The 27,381-nt window shown below is 48.5% G+C and overlaps 1 protein-coding gene across 11 annotated transcripts in view; it reads left to right on the plus strand.

Annotated features, from left to right (window-relative positions):
- The window catches only part of WDR25 (WD repeat domain 25), a 140,712-nt gene that overhangs the window by 73,334 nt on the left and 39,997 nt on the right, over positions 1-27,381 (plus strand). For all 11 annotated transcript variants that reach the window (XM_040478227.1, XM_040478230.1, XM_040478233.1 and 8 more), the window contains 2 exons: positions 11,251-11,398; positions 23,999-24,129. In XM_040478227.1, the coding sequence (XP_040334161.1) occupies positions 11,251-11,398; positions 23,999-24,129 (279 nt within the window). The remainder of the gene's footprint in view (positions 1-11,250; positions 11,399-23,998; positions 24,130-27,381) is intronic.

The following is a 27,381-nucleotide window of genomic DNA, read 5'->3' on the forward strand; positions in this document are numbered from 1 at the left end:
ATGGGAGATCTCTATTACACTCTCAACTACCTTACCTTAATTCACATTTATAGAACACTATGCATGGCAAGTGTAGGCTACGTGGGCTTTTTAAATTCAAATAGTACTTTACTAAGATAGGTCACACGCAAATCTCAATACATTTAAAAAGATCGAAACAACAGAGAGCCTAGTCTCTGTTTACAATGGAATTAAATTAGTAATAATGAGTTACTAAACAATATGAAAAACCATAAACATTTGGCAATTAAGACACACTTTTTTTTTTTTTTAATCCTCAAGTTAGTTAACATACAATGTAGTCTTGGCTTCAGGATTAGAACCCAGTGATTCATTTCTGACATATCACACCCAGTGCTCATCCTGAAAAGTACCCTCCTTAATGCCCATCATCCATTTAACTCAGCCCCACACCCACCCCCATCAACCTTCAGTTTGTTCTCTGTATTTAAGAGTTTCTTATGGTTTGCCTCCCTCTTCTGTTTTTATCTTAGTTTTCCTTCCCTTCACCTGTGCTCATCTGCTAAGTTTCTCAGATTCCACATGTGAGTGAAATCATATGATATCTGTCTTTCTCTGACTGACTTCACTCAGCATAATACCCTCCCGTTCCGTCCATGTTGTTACAAATAAGCCACACACTTCTAAATAACTTTGAGGACTTACACTTTTGGCCAAGATGGAGTAATAGGGACCAGATTTATGCTTCAATCTTAAGCAATTTAAAAAATCAGACAAAATGTAAGAAGCAGTGGTTTTTACAAAATGTAAAAATCAAAACGCTAGGCAATGGAGGGGCGCCTGGATGGCTCAGTCTGTCGAGCGTCCGACTTCGTCTCAGGTCATGATCTCACGGCTCGTGAGTTCAAGCCCGATGTTGGGGTCTGTGCTGACGACTCAGAGCCTGGAGCCTGCTTTGGATTCTGTGTCTCCCTCTCTCTCTGCCCTCCCCCCACCCCTCTCTCTCTCAAAAATAAATAAACATTAAAAAAAAAAACAAAACAAAAACGCTAGGCAATGGAGACAGTGGGCCTTGAGAGAAGGGGAAGAAAAATGAAACGGGTCCTGGGGGACTGCTCCCGCTGACTGTCTGGTGAGAGTTCCCAGACTGCCACACAGGGAGGAGAAACCCAAATGGGTCTCAGTGGTCTTCCTGACCTGAGGAGACAAAGCTGGGAGTCAAGGAAGCCACGGCAGCTAGAGTTCTCAGGACAGAGAAGGGGAGATTAGAGAGCTGCACCAACAGAAAGCTCCAGAGATCTGTAGGAAGCTCCCTCAGAGTCTTCAGTGGAGTACTTGATCAACATGTGTGTGAGGAAATTCCTTGAAGCAGGAGAAGAACCACCCAAAAGGAACAGGGTGAACAATCCCCAGAGCTCCCAGGGCCAAGAATAGTTCATAGTGCCACAAGCCAGAGTGGGAAGTCCTCATAATTCATTAGAGTGTTCCCTCAGCAGGGTAAAATAGCCCTAGACTAAATAGTGTTCTAGTTCCTCCTATCAGAGCTTTGAAACTATCCTGGAAAGGAGTGAACGGTTTCCAAGTAATTTAACTGTGTCCCAGAACAAACCTCAAGAGTATTTATAGGAATACAAAAATATAAAACATCCACTAAAGTAAAATTCACTGTGTCTGACATCCAAACAGAGATTACAAGGAATGCAAAGAAGTAGAAAAATCTAGACTATGATTAGAAGAAAAATCAGTCAATAGAAGCAGACCCAGAAATGGCACAGATGGTGTGATTAGTCAGTAAGAACATTAAGCCAACTATTTATAAATATGCTCCATATATGCAAAAAGGTAGAGACAAGCATGAGCATGTTAAGGAGAGACAAGGAAGATAGAAGAAAGATCCAATTTGAACTCCAGAACTGAAAAAAAAAAAAATCTCAGATGAAAAATGCACTGGATAGGATTAATAGCAAATCGGAAACTATAAAAGGTTAGCAAATTTGAAGACCTGTTTTAGAATGCAATACAGAGAGTAAACAGCTTGGGGAAAAATGAACAGAGCATCCAAGAGTTGTGGTACAACTTCAAGCTCACCTGATATATGTGAAATTGAAGTCTTCACAGGCAGAGAGAACAGAAAAAAATATTCAAAGAACTAAGGGCTGAAAGTTTTCCAAATTTGATGAAAACTGGAAACCCACAGAACCAAGAAACTCAGTGAACCCTAAGCACAAGAACCATGAAGAAAAAAGTTCACCAAGGTACCTCTTAATGGAATTTCTTATAGCCAACGATAAAGAAGAAAGTTTTTTTTTATAATTTTTTTTTCAACGTTTATTTATTTTTGGGACAGAGAGAGACAGAGCATGAACGGGGGAGGGGCAGAGAGAGAGGGAGACACAGCATCGGAAACAGGCTCCAGGCTCCGAGCCGTCAGCCCAGAGCCCGACGCGGGGCTCGAACTCACGGAGCGCGACATCGTGACCTGGCTGAAGTCGGACGCTCAACCGACTGCGCCACCCAGGCGCCCCCAAGAAGAAAGTTTTTAAAGCAGCCAGAGGAGGAGAAAAAGGCAAGTTTCATCCTGAGCAATCAAGAGAAGAATGACAACAGACTTCTTATTGGAAATAATGCCAGAAGACAGTGGAACAACATACTTAAACTACTGGAAGGAAAAAGAACAAACCACTGTCAGCCCCAAATTTAATACCCAGTGAAATATGTTTTTAAGGGAAAGGCAACATACTTTCTTTAGACATTTAAAAGTGGAAGTAATTCATCACCAGCAGACTTGTACTATGGGAAATGTTAAATAAAGTTCTCAAGGCAGAAGGAAAATGATGCCAGATAGACATTTACACAGGGGAGTGCTGAGCACCAGAAGTGGTAAATATGTGGGTAAATCTAAATAATTTTTGTTCTTACTTAAAAATCCCTTTAAATGATGATTGATTGGGCGCCTGGGTGGCGCAGTCAGTTGAGCGTCCGACGTCAGCCAGGTCACGATCTCGCGGTCCGTGAGTTCGAGCCCCGCGTCGGGCTCTGGGCTGACGGCTCGGAGCCCGGAGCCTGTTTCCGATTCTGTGTCTCCCTCTCTCTCTGCCCCTCGCCCGTTCATGCTCTGTCTCTCTCTGTCCCCAAAATAAATAAACGTTGAAAAAAAAATTAAAAAAAAAAAATGATGATTGATTATTTAAGGTAAAAACAATGGCCATGTTTTAGGGGGTTTGTGTGAAACGTGTGATAATGCATACAGGCTGAGATGGGGAACACAGTATGTATTATTATTATGGTTCTTATTAGGCAAGTGCTAATATTACTTGAAAGTGACTGTGATAAGTTAGAGATGTATGCTCTAAACCTTAAAGCAACTAGCAATAAAACAAAACAAAATTAACGGTTAGTAATCTAACATTGGGAGATAAAATGAAATAACAAAAAATGCTTAATTCCAAAGAAGGCAAAAAAGGGAAAGAGGGAACAAAGGACAGATGAGATGAGTTTTGGAAAACAAGTAGCAAATTTAAACCCAAACTGCATCAATAATAGATGAAATGGTCCAAATACCCATTTAAAAAACAAAGATTATTAGATTGGATAAAAGGGCAATTTATACAATGCCTACCAGAAACCCACTTTAAATATAAAGACACAAAAAGTTAAATGTTTAAGGATGGAAAAACATATACCAAACTAACACTAACTTTAAACAGAGTGGCCATATTCATATCAGACAAAGTAGATTTCAGAGCAAAGAATATTAGCAGAAATAGAGTTATCTTATAATGATAAAGGGGTCAGTTCCTTGAAGGGCATCAATATTTATAGAGCTTTAAAATCCATGAAGCAAAACTGATAGAACTGAGTGAAGAAATAATCAAATCCACAACTATAGTTGGAGGTTTAAACATCCTTTTCTCAATAGTCAATAGCTCAAGTAGACAGGAAGTCAGTAAAGATACAGAATATTTGAATAATCCTATCATCCAATTTGGCCTAATTGACATTTATAAAACACTTTATGTAACAACAGCATAACGTACATTCTTTTGTAGCATATGTGGAATGTTTACCAGGGCAGACCAAATTCTAGGCCATAAAATAAGTCTCAGTAAATTTAAAAGGTTTGAAATCATTCAAAGCATATACTCTAATGATCACGGGATTAAGTTAAAAATCAGTAACAGGTATCTGGAAAATTCCCAAATATTTGGAAACTAAAATTACACTTCTAAATAATCCTTGGGTCAAGGAAAAAACTGTTAGAGATATTAGAAAACATGTTGAACTGAATGCTTATGAAAAAACAACATGAAAATTTGTGGAATGTAGAGAGAGCAATTCTCAGCTGCTAATTTATAGCAGTAATTGCCTATATTAATAAAGGAGAAAATTTCAAATCAGTGATCTCAGTTTCCACTTTAAGACATGAGAAAAGGAAGAGCAAATTCAACCAATGTAAGCAAAAGGAAGGAGATTAAGAGCAGAAATAACTGAAATAGAAAACCGATGAACAGTAGAGAAAAATCAGTAAATCCAACAGTTGGTTTTTTGAGATCATTGAAGCTGATAGCCCTTCAGCTACGCATCAGGAATAAAATAGAAAAGATACAAATTGCTAATATTATGTGAGAAGTGACTTGATTACAGATTCTAAAGATAGTAAAAGGCTACAAAGGTCATGTGAGGATCAACTTTTTGCCAGTGAATTCTACAAGTTAGACGACACAGATAAATCCCTTGAACGACCCAAACAGGAAAAGCTCACTCATGAAGAAATAGATAACCTCCAAAGCCCTGTATCTATTAAAGAAATTGAATTCATAGTTAAAAACCTTCCCACAGAGAAAACTCTAGGCCCAAATGACTTCACTAGTGAATCTTAGCAAACATTTAAGATAGAAATTATACCAATTTGTTAAGGGTTGAGTCGTGTCTCAAAATTTATATTTTGAATTCCTAACCCCCAGTGCCTCAGAATAAGTCTTTATTTGGAGATAGGGTCTTTACAGAGATTAATCATGTTAAAATGAGGTCATTAGGATGGGCCATAATCCAGTATGACTGGCGTCCTAATCAAAAGGGGAGATTTGGAGACAGGCAGAGAGAACACCATGTGAACGTGAAGGCAGCCATGTAGAAATCAAGAAGAAAGGTCTGGAACAGATCCTTCCCTCATGGCCCTCAGAGGGCACCAACCCTGCCAGCACCTTAATTTCTGCCTTTTCGTTTCCTTAATCATGAGACAATACATTTCTGTTGTTTTAAGCCACTCAGTTTGTGGTACTTTGTTATGGCAGCCCTGGGAAACTCCTGCACAATCCTATTCAAACTCTTCTAGAAAATCATAGAGGAAGAAATACTTCCCAGCTCATTCTGTGAGGCCATCATTACCTTATACCCAACAGGAAAAAATACATTGTAAGAGAAGAAAGTGATAGACCAATATCTTTCATGAACATAAGTACAAAATTTTAAATTAAATTTTAGCAAATTAATCCAACTGTGTGTGTGTGTATGTGTGTGTATGTGTGTATACATATATACTTATATTTATTTATTTGTAATATCAGGGCCAAGTAAGATCTGTCTCAGGAATGCAAGCTTCACTTAATATTTGAAATCAGTCAGTGCATTTCAGCATATTAATGAACTAAAAAAGAAGAACCAAATGATCGTGTGAAGAGATACAGAAGGAGCATTTAACAATCTACAGTATTCATTTCTGATAAAAAAAAAAAAAACTTTGTGCAAAGTAGAAATAGAATGTTCTTAAACTGATAAGGGACATTTATGAAAACATTAGCTTTCGCATCATACTTAACTGTATAAAAGACTGACTGCTTTCCCCATAAGATCAGGAACTAGGCAAGCGTGTCTGCCCTCACCATGTCTATGCAACATTGTAGTGGGGATTCTAGCCAGTGCAATAAGGCAAGAAAAAGAAACAAAAGGTATCCATATTGTAAAGAAGGAAGTAAAACTGTCTTTATTTGCAGACAACCTGACTGTCTATGTAGAAAATTGTACTGAATCTACAAAAAAAAAACTTCTAGAACTAAAAAGTTGGTTTAGCAGAATTCAAGGTCAAGATCTAAAAAACTGATCTTATGTCTACTTACTGGAAATGAGCCTGAAATTAAAAATAAAAAATACCATTTACAATATCATCAAAATATGAAGTAATTAAGGGTAAGTTTGACAAAAGATGCATAAGATTTTTTTTTCATTAAAAAACTACAAACCGGGGCGCCTGGGTGGCTCAGTTGGTTAAGCGTCCAACTTTGGCTCAGGTCATGATCTCGCGGTTTGTGAGTTTGAGCCCCGCGTCGGGCTCTGTGCTGACAGCTCAGAGCCTAGAGCCTGTTTCAGATTCTGTGTCTCCCTCTCTGTCTCTGACCCTCCCCTGTTCTTGCTGTGTCTCTCTGCCTCAAAAATAAATAAACGTTAAAAAAAAATAAAAAAATAAAAACAAAAAACTACAAACCATTGCTTAGAGAAATTAAAGAAGGCCTGAATGAAAGGAGAGACATATCCTATTCATGCATTGGAAGACTCAATAACGTTGAGATATCTCCCCAAATTGGTCTGTACATTCAGTGCAGTTCCAGCCTTTGACACACATCATAAAGGAATCCCAAAGCTTTTGCAGGCAAATGGCTTGGTCAAAGTTTACGCACTGGTTGCACAGCCTTGCTGAGCTAGTGAGTCTGATAGTCGTCTCTAGAATGATATCCTGGAGTAGCAGGGGCTGCCAGGGGGTAGAGAGTAGGCCAGGAACTTCAGCTGAACTAGGAATGTCCCTGAGGCAGGAGCTGTCAGGGGTGGGCCAGATGGGAGGCAAAGATTCACCCAGAAGTCTGATAGCCACTGTGTGCAGGTGGTGGAATTATGGATGACTCTTATGTTCTTCTTTGTGTTTCTTTGTTGTTTCATTCCCCACCCCCCCGCCCCGAGCATACTTAGTTCCAATATAATCAGAGGAACCACAGTCCTATAGTTGATTCCTATGGGGTATTATTTTTTTGTACACCTGTATAATTTGAATATTTTACAAGGAGGTTGCGTTTACTTTGTAATCAAAAACAAAAGGCAGACAGGCAGAAAGAACATAACCTGTGGTTAAAGCAGTAGGTCTTAAGACACTGTGAGGAACTCCTGGTAGAGCCATGTATCAGTAACCAGGACATGGAAACCACAGTAAATACAGGACAGCCAAGCAAATGCGTGTTTCACTTGTCATGTTCTTTCCAAATCTGACTTCTGTTGGACACATAGAATGTCTGTCTCTAGTTAATGCACCAAGCCATCTTAGAACATTTGACAGAAGACTTAACTCCTTAATTCCAGGGAGGCAGATTGGGATCTCTAATTACTTAATTGAAAAAAGGTACACACTTCAGGCTGCCACAGTGTTTGGGAATTAATCTTTAAAACCTGACGGTGAACATTAAATTCAATTAGGGAGGGCGATTAGCAACGTTTCTTCTCTCCTTCACCCTGGGTAGCTTGGAGAAGTGGCTGACTGGTCCGCATTGATTCTGACGCTATCCTTGTGTATATATCAGCCAGGAGAGCCAAGTATGCATTTTTCACTTCAGAGGAGCGTTATCGGGCAATTTACAGATTGATGGATTTCCCTAACATGTCTCCATGGCTGATTCAGAGGCCCCGCTCCCGAGAATTTAGACCTACCAGTGTGCTGCTTTGCGCCTTGGTGCCTTCCCCTCCTCTTCCTCCTCCTCCTCCCCTCTCTTTCTTCTCTTTCCTTGTCTCCACCCCCCATTCATTTTGTTGCTTCTACTTTCCAAGTGAGGCCACTTTCCCAGTGCCTCCAGCTGGTCCAACTATTCTCCTCTGTCCCCTGGATTCTTGCAGAAGCTCCACACTGTCTCCCTTGCCTTGCACTCTCCTCCTGGTAGAGAAGCCAGAGGGGTCCTGTTTCTGCCTGGAAGGTTCTTCCTCAATTTCTGTATAGCTCCCATCATCCCCCCTTCAGATCTTCCTTCAGAGCCACCTTCTCTGAGAGGCCCTTCCTGGCCACCATCTCAACTTCTGCTGCCCTTAGGGCCCCTTTCTTGCTCACTTACTATGCCTCCAGCCTTTACCCCTACCTTACATGCTATAGAGATGCTGCTGGTTTATCTTGTTTAGTGTCTGTCTCTTTGAAGGCAAGGGTTTTTGTCTTAGTTGTTTGCTGCTGAATAATGCCTGGCTAATAACAGCTGCTCAAGAAATGTTTGTTGAATGAATGAAGAAATGAATGAGTTTAACAGATGGAAACATTTGAACATATTTGCTTCAGAGCATTCTCTCTCCCTCTCTCTCTCTCTCTCTCTCTCTCTCTCTCTCAGAAAGACAGTGTAGTGTTCACAGTGCCCTTCACCCAACCCCGTCCCTCACCCACCATTTCCCCAGAGTGACCATCATCTTCATATATGTTGTTATGGTCTTACTACAAATGCACAAATAAGCTTGATAGAATTTTGCTTCATGTATGTTTTTAAAATTGTGTTGCAATACATATCACATAAAATTTACCATTTTAACCATTTTTAAGTGTACAGTTCATTGGCATTGAGCACATTTACCTTATTGTACAACCATCGCACCATCCATCCCCAGAACTCTTTCTGTCTTGCAAAACTGAAACTCTGACCCCATTAAACACTAACTCCCCATCTCCCCTCCCCCAGCTCCTGGCATCCCCCATTCTACTTTCTGTGTCTATGATTTTGACTCTTCTAGGAACCTTATGTAACTGGAATTATATACCCTTTTTGCCGTTTTGTGTCTGGCTTATTTCACTCGGCATAATGTCCTCAAGGTTCATCCGTGTTGGAGCAGGTGTCAGCGTCTCCCTCCTTTTTAAGACTGAATAGTAGTCCATTGTATGGAGAGACCATGCTTTGCTTATCCGTTCTTCTCTCAGTGGACACTCGGATTGCTTCTACCTTTTGCCCCTGTGAGTAATGCTGCTGTGAACGTTGGTGCGCAGGGACCTCTTTGAGACCCTGCTCTCCATTTTGCGGTTATATACACACAAGTGGGCTTGCTGGATCATATGGCAGCTCTATGCATAATTTTTTAAGAAACTGTCGTACTGTTTTCCGTATAATCTGTGCCATTTTGCGTTCCCACCGACAGTGCACAGAGGTTCCAGTTTCCCCACATTCTCCCAACACTTGTTCTTTTTTTCTTATTTTTGATAGAAGCCATGGGTATGAAGTGATGTTTTATGTGTTTTGGTAATTTAGGTGGCATCTTGCTGTGTATATGAAGCTTGTCTCATGTAATCAATATTATGTTTTTTACTGCTTAGTCATTGTTAACTCTGTAGGTGTAGCTCATTAGTTCTACTTTATTTTCTCTATTAACGAGTCATACTTGTCCCTAGTTTTGCAAAAAACGACATGCTGTGTTCTTCTACCATAAATTTCCACTCCGTGTTGACGTCTTCTGGTTGTTTCTTCTGTTATTTCTGTCCGTATTTCTTTTTTTTAGAATTTTTCTTCTCTCGTTTTTTTTAAATGCTTATTTACTTATTTTGAGAGAGAGAGAGAGAGAGAGAGAGAGCGAGCCAGCATGAGCAGAGGAAGGGCACAGAGAGGGAGAGAGAGAATCCCAAGCTGGCTCCGTACTGTCAGCGCAGAGCCCGACTCAGGGCTCGAACTCACAAACCGTGAGATCATGACCTGAGCTGAAATGAAGAGTCAGACACTCAACCGACTGAGCCATCCAGGCGCCCCTCTGTCCATACTCTTTTTTTTTTTTTACAGTGGGCTCCGTGCCCAACATGGAGCTTGAATCCATGGCCTGAGATCAAGAGTTGTGTGCTCTGCTGGCCGAGCCAGCCAGGCGGCCCTCTGTCCATATTTCTAAATGTAGATGCTGCTATTTCATGATTGTTTCAGTTTGAGACCCCAGCTATTGACCCCCAATAAGAAAAAAAGGATCTGAGCTCTCTTAGCATTCTTTGCCAGCTGCTCGTTTCCTTAAGCTCAGACATTTCCATATGCCCAGGAAACATGCTTTCAGAACTCTGATCCTTTGCCTTGTGAGCACCTTGGGGAAGCAGCGGGATGAATTTTCTCGTCTTGAAAGGGAAGGCCATCTCCACATCTGGTTTGTGGATGTGCGTGGGTGGAGACGAAGAACACGAGGCTTGGGTTCCCCACCGTAACCGAGAGAAGGTCAGAGAATACTGTTGTCAGGAACTGGGTGCACGGCAAGCCCCAAGGAGCCCGCTCACCAGCTCCACTCATTCCTCACCACAGGCCTTGGGGTGGGGCTCTGACCCCCGCTTCACAGAGGAGGAGACTGAGGCCCAGGGAGGCCAGGCTGCTTGGCCAGGTCACACGATCTGCAAACAGAAGCATCACATGGGAGGCGCTTGCCTCCGAGGCCCACACTCTGGTGGCAGGTGCTCTGCCTGTCTCTCGTGTTTGATCCTCTAAAAGCCACCTCAGACGATGGACAGCAGCCTCCCCTGCTTCCTGTATTGGCAGTGAGGGTAGGGGACTGGCCAGGCCCAGAGCCAGCCCTATCAGGCTCCGTGCTAACCAGCCTTTCCCCGGGGCTCCTGAATGAGCTGGTGCACTGGTGAAGGGCTCTCTCCTGTGTGGAGTGGCCCTGGCCCTTGGAATGTGCGGTTCTACACTTGAGGGCTCAAGAGCATATTTCAGAAGTCATTGAATGTACATGGGGCTTTCTGCTAGCAGCTTTGTCGCCAGAGAAAGCCAGGGTGGGAATGAAGGATGGCACCTCTTCCCCAGGAAAAAGGACAGCTGGCAGATCCTGGCTCTTTGCCCGGTTGTAAGCACCGGTGTGGCAGGTTCCGTTTCGAATCTGACTCTCAAAGCTAGACCCAAGAGGATAGCCTGACTCGGTGCGGTGTCCACCTCAGGGCTCACGAAGCCCTGTCTTGGAGGACAGCCATCAGAGACGCAGGCGGCACTGGGCTAGAAGTGTGAGCAGAGCGGGACATTTGGCGGTGAGCAGCTGCAAAGCAGGTGGGGAGGGCGGGCGGGGGAGAGGCGGGACTCGGGCACGCTGTGTTCTTGTGGGTCCCCTTGACCCCGGGAGGGGTTTTGGGAAAAGCTCCCCCTCAACTCACCAGCCCCGAAAACTTGACATTTCTGCACGGAAGAATTTAACAGCTAGATGTGGTTTTGATGGTAAAATAACAGGAATCTAGTTCCGCTAGGAGACCCTCTCCACCCCATAGAGGGGCCAAGCCAAGCCCCAGAGGTCAGGCCTCCGCTTCTGACATCTGGCTCTGTGTTTGCCTCGTAGGTGTGGAATGCTGTGGACTCAGGCCGCTGCCTGCAGACCTACTGCCTGCACAGTGAGGCAGTGCGGGCCGCCCGGTGGTCCCCCTGTGGCCGGCGCATCCTCAGCGGGGGCTTCGACTTCGCCCTACACCTCACGGACCTTGAAACAGGTGTGTTTTACTGCATTGTTACCCCGAGGCGCCCCTTCCTCGGAGCTGGCGGCTGGGTCGGCTTTCTCATCGGGAAGCTTCTCTGGGCGGTCAGCAGCCACAAGCTGCATATGGCTTCGGGGCAGTAGGAGGTAGCCCTCAGGAGAGGCTCACCTTGGTGAGTGCGTTTCCAGGGCATTTGCCTGGAACCACGACTCTCCACGGAGGGTTCAAGGTGGGCCTCTGCCAGTCTGCCCGGAGGACAGAGCCCCAAGGTTGTCTCAGCCCAAGCTGTGGGGCTGGATAAAGAGGTAGCTTTTTAATCAACTTCTGACATGTAATTTGTACCAAAATAGATTTAGCTTTATCACAATGTCCTTTGGTTGGAATCAGTTTAGAATTCCTGTCAATTCATTATCGTTGAAAGGCTGCAAGGAATGATTCCAGCTCATAAGGAAAGTCTGCAAACGAGTTCTGCTTTAATGCCTACACTGAAAAGGCATTTGGGTAAGATGGATTTGTGCTGGGTAAATCCTAAGGGGGCTCTTGACAAGCAGGGCGAGGAGGAGAGAGCAGTCCGTGGAAGGAACTTTACATTAGCGAGTACTCCTGTGCAACAGGCACTCTTAGCACCTAATCCCGCCACAGCCCCTGCGTGGGGTCCTGTCCGTGGTCCTCAGGCGAGGACAGAGCCACGGGGTCAGAGCTGGTTCGAAGCCTCTGCCCCTGACTCAGGTTGGCTGGTCTCAGCACCCACGTGGCCTCCTCTTCCTTGGGCTCCTTCTGGTCACTTTTCTGCTGGACTCTCCTGCCGGGGCCAGGAGGGGAGGCCGGAGTCCCCGCCCATCCCCGGGGTGTCCCAAGTCTTCACATAGGCCTCCCATACCCCGTGGCAAAGGCCCTGGGGTCCGTGCCTCTCTCAGGGCCTGGCAAGCAGGAGACGACAGCTCCGGGCCCGACCACACAGCCCCTCCCCGGCAGCTGGGAGGGGGCACGGCGAAGGAATACGGAGGATGGTGTAGGGTAGTGGTGGGGTTTGTGTCCCACCCGGAGCATACTTGTCACTGGATTGCTGAGGCTTGGCCTCGAGGCTCCTCTGCCTGAGCCCCGTGCGTCCTCAGCGGGGGTGAGGACAAGATTGGTGGCCGTGTCAGCGGCCGGTACTGTGCCACAGGCCCTCACCATGGCGTGCTGCCTGCAATCTCTTCTCCATTTTACAGGCAGAAAGCTGAGGCTCAGAGCAGGGAGTAGCTAGCTCACGACCTCCCCGTGGTACGTGGCAAGTGGGGATTTAGAGCCATGTCTGCATTTGCAAATCCTATGTCTTTCCACGGTGCTGAGTGTATATGGGGTTTTTCTTCTCAACAAAGTGTTTCCCTAACCATTTGTGGTCTTACAGTGAGTCCCACAGGGCCGATGAGGATGCCATGGCTCAGGGAGTTTGGTGCCACTTGGTGATGACCGCGGTGGGTAATGTCCTGACCACCCACTGTGTGCTAGGCCTTCTCCTGCAGCCTTACATCTGGGGTCTCACCCTTTAAGGCCGCACCACCAGCATCTTCTTTGTGTGCAAAAATCTGCCAGGCTCACTCCGTTGCCCGTGTGCCCAGTAATCCATGCTCAGCATTGGAGATGCAGACCCAGGATCCACCCCAGAAGCTCTTGTCTGCCGGGGGAGACGGAAGTGTGGACAGAATCCCAGGTTGTGGTGATGGAGCGAGATGCAAGAACCTGTAGCCTGGAACCTGGCAGGAGGCAGCACCCAGGACCCAGGGGACAGAAGATCCGGGTGGAGGGGGTGTGGTGGAGGAGGAGGGAAGCACATTCCCAGCAGACAGAACAATGAGGACAGAGTTGTTAGAGGAACAGGAGTGGAGTGTGTGGCGTTGTGGGGTGCAGGCAGTTGGGGGGGAGTCTGGGGGTGCAGACCTGTGGTTCCCGGCCTGTGAGGTCTTTTTCCTTTTCTTGGCCCCGCTGCCCCCCCCCCACTCCAGGGTCATTGGGTGCCCATGGGTACCTGCACTGCCCAGCCTCGGAGCGAAGGAGTGATGCTTTTCACATCCTGGCGGTGCTGTTGGGTTAATCAAATACGAGTTCATTTGATAACATTAATGGATGCTTAGTGGCCCTTTGTCATGATGTATCTTCTCAATCAACAGATGTTAAACAGACACTGCCGTGGCATGTGTGGGTGTGTGTGAATGTGGGGGAAGGCTTCTGAAATTTTTGGATTTTTTTGAAGAGAGTCTTCCTGACAAGTTAGGGACTGCCACAGCAGGTGGCAGTAGGGGGCCGTTGCTGAGTTTGGAGCAGGAGAGAATCATGGCTTGATTTGCACTCTGGGCAGGTCTGCCTGGTATCTTCAGCTGGTTGGGTATGACCAGGGTGAGGTGGAGAGCTGGAGGAGGGGAGGGGGCATGCCCTGCCCAGTCTGTGGCAGAACTTCACTGGAGAGGAGCTCGTGTGGCCCCAGGCCCAGGGTGCTCCTCCAACGGTGGTGTACTGGGTGGTGGAGGGAAGGCTCAGCCCCTGTCCTCAGGGCTTCGCCTAAGACGGGGGGACTTTTCCACGCTACCCCACTCCCGGGACTAGCACTCATCACCTGTTGAGAGCCGGGTTCCATTCACTCAGCAGGTATTTCCTGAGCACCTGCTATGTGTAGGACCTGGTGCTGGGGCTGTAGCAGTGAGCATGTTGGATATCCTTTGTCCCTCGTGGGGAGGTCTCAGGGTGTGGACCTCACCCTTGGAGCAGCCCTCCGGCCCCGACATGGACTTCTCCTGCTGAGGGGGCTGTTGGTCTCTGTGTTTGTCGCCCTGACTAGTGTGGGAGCTCTTGAGAATGGGGCCTGCCCTGGGAGTCTTCGTGTCTTCGTCATCTGGCCAGGGCTGGCTCGGAGCAGCGACTTGGAGTGTGTGAGCAGAGGCTGGCCCTTGCTGAGCAGCGAAACCCATCGGTGGCTCCCCCCGTGCCTCCCACCTCGGCTGTGCGTCCCCACCCTTGGCCCAGGTTGTCGTAGATGCTGTCTTTAGCAGAGGCCGGTGGGCTTGGGCGGCCCCTGTGGCTCTCGGCCCGGTTTGACTTCTCTCGTCGTCCTTTCTCGTCACCGAGTCTGATTTCCCTTTTCACTCGATCTGCCTCTTTCCGCCCTTGGTGATTTGGCTTTTTCATTTCAATCTAATTAGAACTCTCTGCCAGGAGAAGGCAATGCAGGGCGTTCTCACCGCAGTGCTTTGGGAATTAGTCACTCGGTGCCCATTGTCGTTAATGGGAATTTGGCGCCAAGGCCATTTATCCTGGTGTCCTCAATCAATACAGTTAAAAATCTGTGGATTCTGAAATGTCAATACCCGGCCTGAAATATGGAGAGCCAGCCACATTTTATCTCGTTAATTTATAGTTCTGACGGGCTGTTGGCTTATAGGACAACCATGAATCAACACCTAAATAAAATCCACTCACAGATTCATTATTTTTGGTGCTCCCGCTTCAGTCTGTAATCTTCCTAACAAAACGTCTCTGATGCATTAGTCTGAGTGGCCTCAGGGAACCCTGGCCAGCTCCGCCAGGGCCCCAGTGTCGCCTGCCTTATGAGTCAGCTGTCCTGCACACCAAATCAGCCCATCTCCTCGAAATCCCCTGAAGAGCTTGTTCACTTCTACGGGCACTGGTCTTGTGAAGGTTCCAGCCCATCACGCCCCCCTCCCCCACCACTGGCAGGTGCCCCCCAGCCTGGCTATTGAGACCTCATAGGTTTGCAGGACCCCTGGTGCCCCCAGGGCTCCGACTTTGGGGAAGGCACCCTGTCTTCCTTCCTTTGCCCTGGTCAGCTCTCCTGATGTGCATCCAGCCTGTCCTGGACGTCCGTGCAATGGCACCTGGTCCCAACAGTGCTGGAGGCAGTGCAGTGTGATGGGGCACGAATGGGGTGCGAATGTGTGCCTCCACTCACCTGAGCTGGGTGTCCTGGGGGAAGGTTCCTTCACTTCTGTTTCTGCATCCATGAAAGGGGATAACAGTACCTGGCTGGTGGTAGGATTTTGAGGGGAATAGCTGAGATAATGTTTGTAGGCACTTTGCAGAATGCCTGGCTCAGGTATGCACTCAGCAAAACATGTCCCTTCCCTACCTCTGTCCCTCCCTCTGAGGCCCTTGGGATGGTGGGAAATAATGACCTTGTTCCTGCCAAGCGTCCAGAGAGCCCCGGTTGCTGGGCCATTTCTTCAGATGCGGCAGCTTTGGTAGCTCAGCTCCAAAAGCCCCCAATCTGGTGATCCCCCAGCTGGCTTACGAGTGTGGCCCTTGGTCCCCATGTGGGTCTGGGGCAGCCGGGAAGGCCTTCCTGGGTCCTCCCCGTGTCTCCTCCATGTGTTGCTTCTCCGTGACAAAATTCTACTGGTGGTGGGCTAGTGGCTTCCTCCTGGTGACGAGACGGCAGCTGCCCTTTATGTGGGTTGCGTGTGCAGACCCCCCGCAGTCCAGCCTGACCCGCTCTCCAGAGCTCCAGGCACCCAGTGCTGAGGAAGGTCTCTTCCCGCAGATAACCCACTGCCTGCAGCCTTGCTGTCCCCAGCCCCTGGCTAGCTCCTCCTGCTCCGGGGGTCCCTGTGTCTTTCGGTGGGGGGTCATGGTGCATGGAAATGACAGCTGAGACTGGACCCGTAAGTGACCATTTCTCTTGTTTTCCAAGAGGTGCGTTCTGGTGCCTCCCTCAGTTTTGCATCCTGATTGGGACTGCCGTCACAGAAATGCTTCAGGAAAGGGGACCGCCACATCAGCTGAGTGTGCACCGTGGGCCAGGCCCCGGGTGGTGTAGCCCTGGTTCCTGGCACACTGCTTGGTCTGTATGAAGCTGAAATGGACAAAAAGATGTTAGTCCCTTTGCTTACTTATTACATTTTTAGTACCTACACTTACCTGTGAGGACAGTGTTTTTATCCCCATTTCATTGACCCGGACACTGAGGCTTGGAGTGCTCGGGGACTTGCTCAAGGCTTCGCGGCCAGCAGCAACAGAGCTGGGATCCACCTGTGGCCTGTGTGACTGGCAGAGCCTGCCTGTTGAAGCCTGGGAGTGGCATGCCCTCACCGCGTCGGTTTTCCCTGCCGAGGACGAACGGTTTGCTGAAGCCCACCCCTAGGGGCCCTGCTTGGCTCTCCCCCGGGCAGCTGGCTTGCCACCTGTGGAAGCGAGCTTGGGGCCTCTGGGAGGAAGGGGCGCCCGGACAGATCTTGACCCAGCCTTCTGATTAAGTGACTGGCTGAAGGATGCTTCTCTGGCTGTCGACAGCCGCTGCTCCGGTGGGAGAAATGTTAGCCCTGGCGATTATAGTACACTTGGCATAGGAAGGGTGAGAAGCATCCAAATTAGAACCCTGACAAAGACCAGGAGCTCATGGGGCTTTAGACGAGGGGCTGCAGATGGGGCTCCTTTTGGGCCGACTGGTGCCACCACTCCCGGCCCTGGAGGAGGTGCCTGCAGAGGGCCTGGGCTTCTCCATGCTTTGGCTTTTGAGCACCATGACTGAGTGTCCCCCAGCACAGCTCCGAGGGACTGGGTCAGGCACCCTTTAGGTACCTGTGGAGGCAGGAAGACGGATGCCCAGCCGCATCGTGGGCTGCCAGGTGATGGGCACACTTGCACAGCTCCTGATGGTACGGGCACGTTTTGTGTGTCCAGTCCTGTGGTCCTAGGGGTTTGCCGCTGGATCCAGACACAGAGTCTCTGAGGGGCTCCATAGCCCAGTGAGGTCTGAGCCGACGATGGCCCCGGCACTGCCCCTCCAGTGCCTTCTTGCCCAGGGAGCAGCTGCGCACCTCCATCCGTCCTTCGGGTGTAGGCGGGACCCCCACAGACTCCTCTGCTTTTCCCCTGTCCTCATCCGCCCCTCTTTCTCCCAAGCTCGTTCCTCCCCCGACGCCCTGTCCCTAGCCCTCTTTTCAATGTGCCCGTTCTCAACTCTACCACCTCTTTGGCCCTGGGCCCCATTCCCACGCACACCCTTCCTCTTTCGGTCTGAAGAGTTTTTCTCTCCAGTTTCAGGCTTGTTTTCTCCCCCTCTTTCCATACAGCTTTGGGGCACGACCCTAGTGTCGGATATTAAATCCAGTGTTATTACGCGTCCATGAAACAGGCTGCCAGCCCCATACCTCACCCTGTGGGAAGTGCCCGCGGGTCCTGCCACATCCCACACACCCCCGTCCTGTCATTTTCTCCCAGTGACGCCTGTGCCGTCCTGTGGATAAACGAATAGCGCTTTTAACCGATGGCACTGTTTCGTGGACTACCGTCGCCCCACCGTGCTGGTACTCGGTCTCTGCGTGCGCTCGGAGGCAGCCGCCGGGCGGTCAGGCTGCCCTCGTAGGTCAGACCTCCTCCGCCGACGGACTGGGAGCCCGGACGCTTGCCGTCGAGCGGGGCCTGCTGGGCCCTAGAAAAGCCAACTTGAGGCAAACCCTTGCGACACACCTTGTTTGCAAGTTGGGAACTTTTCTTTTCTTTTTAATTTTAGGGAACTCAGTCTCGTCCAGATCATTAAGAGCAGCAGCCAGACTTGATATAAAGAGAAACGCCGACTGCCGTTTCTTCTGTTGCTGCCGCAGCCGCTGTCTGGCGGGCCTGCCGTCCGTCTGGGGCCTGCCCCCTTATGTCACTCTGTCTTTCCGGTTCTCACGACAGCTTCCTCAGCTTAGCTTTATTACCCTGGTTTTGTGGATCTGAGAGGACCACCAGCTGAGCCAGAGGCGCCCGCTCAACCGCGGGGGACCTGTGGACGCACCCGGACCCTTCCCGGGACTCTGCCAGGCGTGCTGAGATGGCCCCTGTTTCTGATTCATAGAGTTTGATTTGGAAGTTAGTAAGCTCCTTTTCTCGTTAACTTTGAGTCAGGATGGTCAGATTTACAGCTGGCGGGGTACTTCCCAGAGGATGAGTGTAACGATATTGATTTTGGCGAAATGAGTCATATGCCGCCTGCCTGGGAACACGAGCTCAATCACCATGAGCCGACAGCATCAGCTTTCCCTTGTCAGCGTCTCCCCTGCATGTTCGTGAGTCCGTGGATACGAACAAAGAGCTAAGGAGAGGGAAAGGTCACGGATAGCGTGCAGGCAGGCAAGGCGGGGTACGGAGAGCGGGGCCCTGGGGCTGGACAGGCCCGGCCTGGCTCCCAGCATGGCTGACTTGTGTGGCCCTGGACCAGTCCTCACCTCTCAGAGCTTTCATTTCTCCTGCTGTGAAATGGGCTAATGACACCTACTACAGAGGGCTGCACGCAGGCCTGGAGGTGACAGATGCCCGCTCCCTGCAGAGGAGGGCGTGAACTTCTTTTCTCTTTCTTGGGGTCCCCTACTTGGGCTTCATCTGACCTGGATTAAATGTCTGTTATGTGCCAGGAACTGGGCTGGGGGCCAGACATGCTGAGTGGAAGAAGAGGACCCGTTGGGGACTCAGAGCGCCGCATGACGATAGGGTCCCCCAAGGTAGGCATTAGGGTGGACAGGTGGTGTTGCCCCAGCCACATGGGTGGTCATCTGTTGTCTCTACCTGAGAAAGGAAGAGGGGAACCTCTGAGGAATTTCCTGGCTAGTGTTACCAGCTGCCTTATCTTCTCAATATTGGTGATGGAACCAGGGGTAGTAATGATAGCGTCAAGAGAATAAATTGAGTTTCTGCATATTTTTTTTTTTAATTTTTTTTTCTTTTCCAACGTTTATTTATTTTTGGGACAGAGAGAGACAGAGCATGAACGGGCGAGGGGCAGAGAGAGAGGGAGACACAGAATCGGAAACAGGCTCCAGGCTCTGAGCCATCAGCCCAGAGCCCGACGCGGGGCTCGAACTCCCGGACCGCGAGATCGTGACCTGGCTGAAGTCGGGCGCTTAACCGACTGCGCCACCCAGGCGCCCCGAGTTTCTGCGTATTTTTGCCCTAATGACAATTTATGGTTTATTTGTATCATTATTGATTCAAGGAGGAAAAGAAGTGATTTTTCCTAACTCCAAGAGAATCTGAACAGTTCTTATACTGGTTGAGTTCATTATAACGAGATCAATAAAGTCAGTGTTAGTGGATTAAATATTTTAAAACTCAATTTCCCATAAGCAGCATACAGTGAATAAATAGAACTTTCTGTAACAAGCATGTAACCAAGCAAGATAGTCTCAAGGTTAAAGGTTACATAGCAACTAACCATTGTGCTTGAGGTAGCCTCGTGAGGGAGGAGAGGACGTGGTGAACAGGGCACTCGATGTAGGAACATGTAGAGGAGGAACAAGTCTGACAAGAAAGGACCTTCACCTCACCTCGCGGCTGGGAACAAGATAGTCTCTGATAAATATTTCCAGCCTTTATCTGTGTCTCTTCAACAAAATGCAAAGACTAGCCCAGGGCACTGTATTCTCATAGCCTCAAGACAGAAACTCCAAATCATTCCTCTCTCAAGGTTCCTGCTGTTAAGAACTTGTAGCCCTTGGTTTTAGGTTTTAATTTAACCAAGGATGAATTCAGTAATTTGGGGGTTAACTTTTTCCAACAATCATAGCTCCCTTTTATTGTTTGCTGTGTCTGCCGCGCCCTCCAGAGCACTCTACGCATTATGGATGCATGTCTCTCGCGTGTGGTCCCCAGACAGCCTGCCATTCACAGACTCAGGCAGGTCCCTCTCCTGGGGTGGGGCCTGGGTCTGGGTGACTCTCAGCCCCTCTGCTGCACCACCTCCTGCACCGAGCACGGTGCCGGGCACGGACAGCTGGGGTCCCCGACTTCTGAGCCACAGCCTTGTGCTAGACCTCCTTCCCCGGTAGAATCTCCCCCTTTGTGTTTCCCATGAGCTATCTGGAAGCTTATCAGAAATTCTAAAATCTTTTAGTTTTGGACCCTTTTAGCAGATACAGCAAAGGCCTAGTTCTCATAAACAAAAAGTAGGAGAAAAGATAGAAAGCATCGCTTGTGTTGTAACGGGAACATCGGAGTACTTACGAGACTCGAAGGCTCTTCCCAGTCTCTTTGGAAGGTTGAAGAATAACATGCAGAAATACGTGCATTTTTTTTTTTTTTTTAGCAGGAAAAGCTCAGTCCTCATCTTTTAGCAACTCAGCTTTTGCTTTTCCTCCCACCTTTTCCTCATTGTTGGCAAGACTGTATCACTGCACTTTTTGAAAAAACATGCCTAATTCACTGCTGTTTCTGAAATAAGCATATGGTTATATGCCATGGTCCAAGAAACAGGGAAAATTTTTCTCCAGGCAGACCGTTTATTTTTCCTTTTGGGCTTAAGGACTAGCAGTGACTCTGAATGAGCAGGAGGGCCACAGCAGGTACTGTTGCCTGTGCCAGGAGGAGATTTCTGGCCGGGGCCTTTGCCGCAGCGTGGGGGCCACAGTGGCATCTATGTGCTCCTTTTCCATTGAGGGGACATGATGGTGGTCCCTTTCTTCATCCCCCATATGGGTCCCCTGGCTACCTGGCTGGGGCACGTGCCCTGAGGCCTGAGCCGCAGTTCCAAGGCCTGTCCCAGCAGGTCTCTGTAAGTGCCATTCCGAGTCCCGGCCGTGGGGAGACCTCCATCCTCCCTAGGAGGGGGCATCTCTAATCGGGCATAGCATGGGTGGTCTCTGACCACCAACTATAGCTTGATGGGTTTCAGGAAAGAAGAGGAAGCTCAAGGAATATCCGGTTTCCACTCAGGTTAATTCCCCAGGATGTGAGTTTTGGCTTGAGACAGTTGCTTGTCTGTTGACCTAACGAGACACGTAGGACCCAGACTCCTGTAAGTCTGCTCCCCTCTGATGCCTGGTTAGAAGGATTCTTTATTAAGAAAAAGCCACACACACACAACATCATGACAACGATATTGGTGTAACTTAAAAAATGATCTTACTACCCCTAGAACAAACCACTTCAAGTCGGTGAATCTCTTCCCAGCCTCTGCCCGTATCAATCCCTACTTAATACTTTTGTGATCCAAGAACAGGTATCAGGCATTGTCTGTCTTGCCAAAGAGCACGGTTTGTGATTCCAGTTTTGAATGGCTTTTCGACGTTCCACCAGGCAGAGACCCACATTTGCCTTAACTGCCCCCTTGGGCTGGACCGCTAGGCTATTATTTATAGGCCCTTCACCGTTACGGATGACAGGACGCACAATGGCCCCTCTTCGCATCATAGTGACACAGGATGACCGTGAAAGACTTTGTGCACTGCCCGTTTGAGTGGAACAGTTAAGGGGCTTGTTGAACTTCAAGAAGTATAGAGGCTCCATTTACAAAACCTCAGGTGTTTCCAAAGTTTTCTCTGATGACAAGTGACTGCAAACTGTAGGCCCCTGGAAGATACTGGAAAAAAATCAACATAACCCTTCATCAAGGGAAAGGTGACACTTTAATGAAGAGCTTTCCCAAAAGTTTGTACTGTGGAAAGAACATTTTGAAAAGAGATGTTTTTGTTTCCACCATCTTGTAATTTGTTAACCAAAAACTATGTGAATGTGTCACCTATTAAAAACACTAATATCTGCACCCTGAACTTGGGAGCAGTTTTTCTAACCTGCTTCAAAATCCTTGAGATGACAATGTCAATGGATTTTGAATTGGGCTATTAAAAATATGAGAATGCAGTAATACCCTGTGATGAGTTGCAGGAGCGTTTTTCTGACCTGAGGGGAACTGGGGCCTCACTCATAACATGTTCACAAAATCCTTTGTATCAGGGATGGACAGAAGCGGACGGTGTCTCCTTTGTCGCCAGTGGTAAGCATCTTCCAGCCGGGTCTGTGCATCTCTGGGAAGAGTCTTTGTTAGCTCTGATGACCTCAGAGAATGGACTGGAGCCCTAACTGGGCTACTTTCAAATCATTGAGCCACAGACAGTTTTCTTACCTTTGAAAAAAAATGGAAGCAGTGTCAATTTGGTAGCTCTCACTAAAAACTCGTTTGATTTAATGATTTCACAGAGGTTTGTTGACACTCTTAGAAAATGGCACATTAAAATATATTTTATTATTTTTTAAAATACAATTTATTGTCATATTGGTTTCCATACAACACCCAGTGCTCATATTTTAAAATATTGGTTATTGTGTCCTTGTCTCTCCTTTAAAATAGTTTATTTTTGGTATCTTAATGCGTACAATTTATTCGCACGGTAGCGCGGTATGTAACTTACAAGCAAACACGCGTCCCCATGATACGTGCTGAAGGGCTGTCCCTTGTTGGGTGTTGCTGTCAGACGAGTGCAGAGACCATGGATCGAGGCAAATTGGGTTTAGAAAGGCTCCTGCTGTAACTCAAGACTACCAGTCGATGAACTTTCATTTCCTTACCTGGTGAGCTGGTAGAATGCTGTGTGTGGGGGTCCTGAACACAAAGCAGGGCAGCCTTCTGGAAGTGCTTTCTGAAATGGATGAGCAAACATGGCCTCTGGGTTCCCGTGAGAGGAAATGGTGCTGGAGATCTTGGCATCACGTTGGTCTCCACAGCCACCAGCTTCATGTGTCCCTAACTGCCCATGGCCTCAGTCCAGTGGAGGAGTTTCTGTGGGCCAGGGGCAGTCAAGGTTGTCCCTCCTGGGCAGTGGGAGCCATTGCTGACATCTCTGAGGGAAACCACCTTCACGCTCTTGGTGGGTGTTGCATAGCAGGTGCCATGCCCGTGAGATGGCCTGGCCCCTGGGAACGTGTCCCGTGGTTCCCAAGGCTGGTCTGGTTTCTGGCTGCATTTTCAGTGGGGTTGAATGGAGCACACGAGAACTACAGCCAGTGCCCTGGGGCATAATGTGGCACAACATAGAGGAACGAGTGCTGGCTTTTGGAACCCAACAGACCTGGGCTCAGGGTCGGAGATCTGCTCCCCACACGCCCTGAGTTCAGCCTGTTTATGTCGCTGACGTCTGAAAGCTCACAGTGGCGAAACCGACATTTTCCCCACCACGTGTGTGTGTACACACAAATGTTTTCACAGTGCACATGAGCGCTCGACAGCGGTTTCATGACAGATATGCAGAGGACAAGGACCGTCTTGAGTCCTGCAGAATCAGTGAGACCCCAGTGGGCCACACTGCCTGTCCACGCTGGCGCCTGGGGCCCTGTGGGGTCATGCTGTCACTTGTTGCCCAGAGCATCATGCTACCATTACCAGCCACTCCCTGTAGCAAATCATCCGTGGTCATGAATGTAAGGTCATGGTTGAAAGATGGCTGATCCCACAAAGATCACTTTGGAACATCTTGCTTTTTCTTTTTTAGACTCCTGGGTAAATACTCTCTATTAACTGTGCAGCTTTGACAATGTTACTTAAGCTCCCTGAGCCTTGGCTTTTCTTCAGTCGTAGAGCAGGTTTTGAGCGGTTGTGTGGTTTAAATGAGTTGATAGGCAGTGTCGATGGAACACAGGAAAGGTGATGTTCATGGGTCCGGCCGTTGGGTCGGCCCTGGGGGGCAGTTCGGCCAGTCAGGGACGGGGCTGGTCAGAGAGTGAGATTCAAGTGCCATGACGTCTGTTGTGCTTCCAGAAAGTCTCGTGGGCCCTTGGGCCCAGAGATCTATGTCAGATGGCATCTTAGTTTTAAGATATTTATCTTGTGGTCCGAGTATTTTTTAATGCTCTCTTCTCTTCTTTGTGTTGTAGGAACCCAGCTCTTCAGCGGTCAGAGTGACTTTAGAATCACTACTTTGAAATTTCACCCGAAAGACCACAGCCTTTTTGTGTGTGGAGGCTTCAACCCCGAAGTCAAAGCTTGGGATATAAGGACCGGCAAGGTGATGCCCGTCTTCCTCCCGTGGCCTCTCCACAGGAGAGCTTGCCACGGCGGTGTGACTGACCGGGGGCGGGCCAGCATCTAGGTGCAGGACCCTGGAGACGGGGTAATTACCACCTGACATTTCATCGGTGCTCAGCGTGATGTGTATGTGTTCTGAAAGAACGTTCTTGGGTTGTTAGAGTATTGAAACATCAGAGGTACGGCTCTGAAAACATTTATTGAGTACCTACTGTGTGCAGATGTTTCCAGATGATATAAAAGGAATTAGCCTTTGGGTTACTCAAGGGAATGATGTGCGGTTGCAGATAAGTGGTGCGGAGCACTACTGTATGTATGTCTGTGTGTGTGTGTATGTGTGCACGTGTGTGTGTGTGTGTGTGTGTGAGGGGGAGAGAGAGAGATGGGTGGGGGAGTAAGGGAGGCACAAGCAACCATTCAGAGGGAGAGGGCTTTCTGCTTGAGGTGAGGAAGGCTTCTTGGAGATCACGTGCCTCCTGGGGCTAAATGGCTGGTGGCGATCAGTCCCACAGAGGAGTTTCCACCCCGCTGCTCACCAAGCTGCTGCTTCCGTTGTCCTCACGCACTTAATAAGTGGCAGCTCCACCCTTCCAGGGATGCGGGTCGGAACTGTCAGAACCGTGCCTGTCTCTGCTCGTCCTGTCTCCCCCACGTCCAAGTCACGAGCATATCCTGTGGTGACTGGCTTGAGCTGCCGTTGACTCTTACTGGGATCATTGCAGTAGTTTCCTATGTGGTAGCTCTTTCCCCACTCCTTATAGTTTGTTCTCAACATGGCAGCCAGAGTGTCTGTCACAGTGTAAGTCTGATGTGCCTCTCCCCTGGTCAGAACACTCCAGGCTCTGATCTCACTCATGGTAAAGGCCAGTGTCCCCACAGTGGCCTTCAATACCTACATGAGCTTCCCTTCCCCCTTCTCATCACCTCCAGCCCCACTGGCCTCCTTGCCTTTCCTAGAACACACTAGCACGTTCCTGCCTCAGGGCCTTTGCACCTGCTGCTCCTTCCACCTGGAATGCTCTTCTCCCAGTTTTCTCTGTAGAGGCTCCCTCTCTCTGCTTGATTCTGTTCAAATGCCACCTCTCCTGTGAGGCCTTCTCTGATCACCGTGATGGTCACCCTCTGGCATTCACTCGTCCCCTTTGCCCCCTCACTGTTCTCCCTACTATGTATCATCACCCGGTGTACTGTGGATTTTACATGTTTATCTGCTTGCCTGTCTGCCTTCACTTGAACGTAAGTTTCTCCAGGGAGGGATTTTTTTTTTCTTTAAAAAAACTTTTTTTTAATGTTTATTTTTGAGAGAGAGAAAGAGGCAGAGAGAGGGAGACACAGAATCTGAAGCAGGCTCCAGACTCTGAGCTGTCAGCACAGAGCCTGATGCAGGGCTCAAACTCACGGACCGCAAGACCATGACCCGAGCCAAAGTCAGACACCCAACTGACTGAGCCACCCAGGCGCCCCTCCAGGGTAGGGACTTTCTGTCTACTTTGTTTGCTGTTGACTTGTAGCCCTTAGAACAGTGCCTGGCACGTAGCAGACACTCAGCAAGCCTCGGATGACCAAGTGAAGGAATGAGGGAGGAAGGCAGTCATGCAGAATGTGTATGTATAGAAGGTAGAAGTGTGAAACGTGTGCAGGGACCAGGGACTGGCTTGACCTGGTGGGGCATGGGCTCCAGGCAACGGTACTGGCCCCAGGCAAAGAGGCTCTCAATGCTGTGAGTCCTGGTTTGGGTTAGCAGTGAGAAGCCAGGCCTGAGAATGGGTTTGTGGGAGAGTAGTGAGGAAGAGCCATGGCCCGATTGCCTCTGGGGGTGCGCCGTGATTTTAGGCTGACTTGTTTTCAAGGTCTGAGAAGCACTACTCTGGTCTGAAGGAGGCACACGGCCACTTGAGTCCTACAGGGTAGTTTATAATAAAACCCATGTTAAACTTAACTTTGAAAGGAGAAGGTATGGAATGTCAGTTTGCCCTCCTGCATTTAGGATTCAGGGGTTCAGTGGTCCCACCCTGAAGGGCTCAAGGCTGCTGCAATGCTAAAAGGTTCTACCTAAAGGCTTTCCCTCCAGGACTGCCTCCCGCCCCACCTTGGATTTCCCAGATTTGAAGGTCAGGTTGGCCACTGCAGGAAGACACTTTCCCAACAGGCTGTTGGAAGGGGCTGCTGGCATTTTGCGAACCTAAGAACACAGGCAGTTTCTTTAAAGAAAATGTGAAGTTTTATCCATAGGTGTCTTGCTTAAAGTACTTCACAAGTGGGAAAATTAAAGCACAGAGAGATGTGCTCTTTAAAAAAAAAAAAAATCACACATTTTTCTTTTACAAAGAAACTTCTTTTTACAAAAATATCTGGAAAAGAGGGAAAAATTACACATAAAGACGTGGACACAGTGGAATTAAAAAAAAAAAACCCACTAGAACACTTGTATTTGGGCTGCATGTGTTGGAAACTCTTAGTCATGCTGTTTGAAGTGGGACCTTCGATTACCCAGCCCTGCTGACGGCCGCGTCCCTTAAAGGTGTGCTTACTGTTTTTAGCCTCAAAGACCAAACACGTAAGAGATTACTCACCAAGGACGCCATCTGATTTAAGAGTTTGTTAAAAATATTGGATTTTCTCCTAGGGCAGACGCCATCTGACAGGCTCTGAAAATGCTGGGGGAGAAGCAATTAGAAGCAGATGTTGCTGTGACTGGTATTGGCATATTTGCGAGTGTCTCCCAAGCTAATAATGTTGGGAAAGGGATCTGCACAATGTTTGTTTTTACTTCCCCTTTACTAGCAATCCGACCGCCTCTCCTCTCCCTCTGGGTCACAGGGCTAGTTCCATTTTGCATCAGCCAGGCTCAGGGACAGCTCTCTTGCTTCAGTTACGTTTCCTCTGACAGGTGTTGCCTGAGTGTCTCAAGTGGAAGTAGTCGGAGGACAGGAGAAGAAAGGCACAGCCTCCTTGCCCTCCTGGCTCCCACCTGGGGTGGCTCCCACCTGGGGTGGCTCCCTTTTCACCCCTCTGAGCTGCCTGCAGTATGTGGCGCTGTCCCTGGTGCTGAACTCTCCAGCTCGCTCCTGTGTAGATGAACATGTGGGGCTGAGCAGCTTGGCTGTTTTGATTTTGTTTTAAATTACCTTCAGGGACAGTGGTGGAAACTGCAGGTGCAGGCAGGAGGGACAGAGAGCTTAGCTTACAATCAAGACCAGCTTCCCCTTTTAAATACAGCAGGAGGAACTGT

This window comes from Herpailurus yagouaroundi, unplaced genomic scaffold (genome assembly GCF_014898765.1).
Source record: "Herpailurus yagouaroundi ecotype Mexico unplaced genomic scaffold, PumYag 141, whole genome shotgun sequence".
Taxonomy (NCBI): domain Eukaryota; kingdom Metazoa; phylum Chordata; class Mammalia; order Carnivora; family Felidae; genus Herpailurus; species Herpailurus yagouaroundi.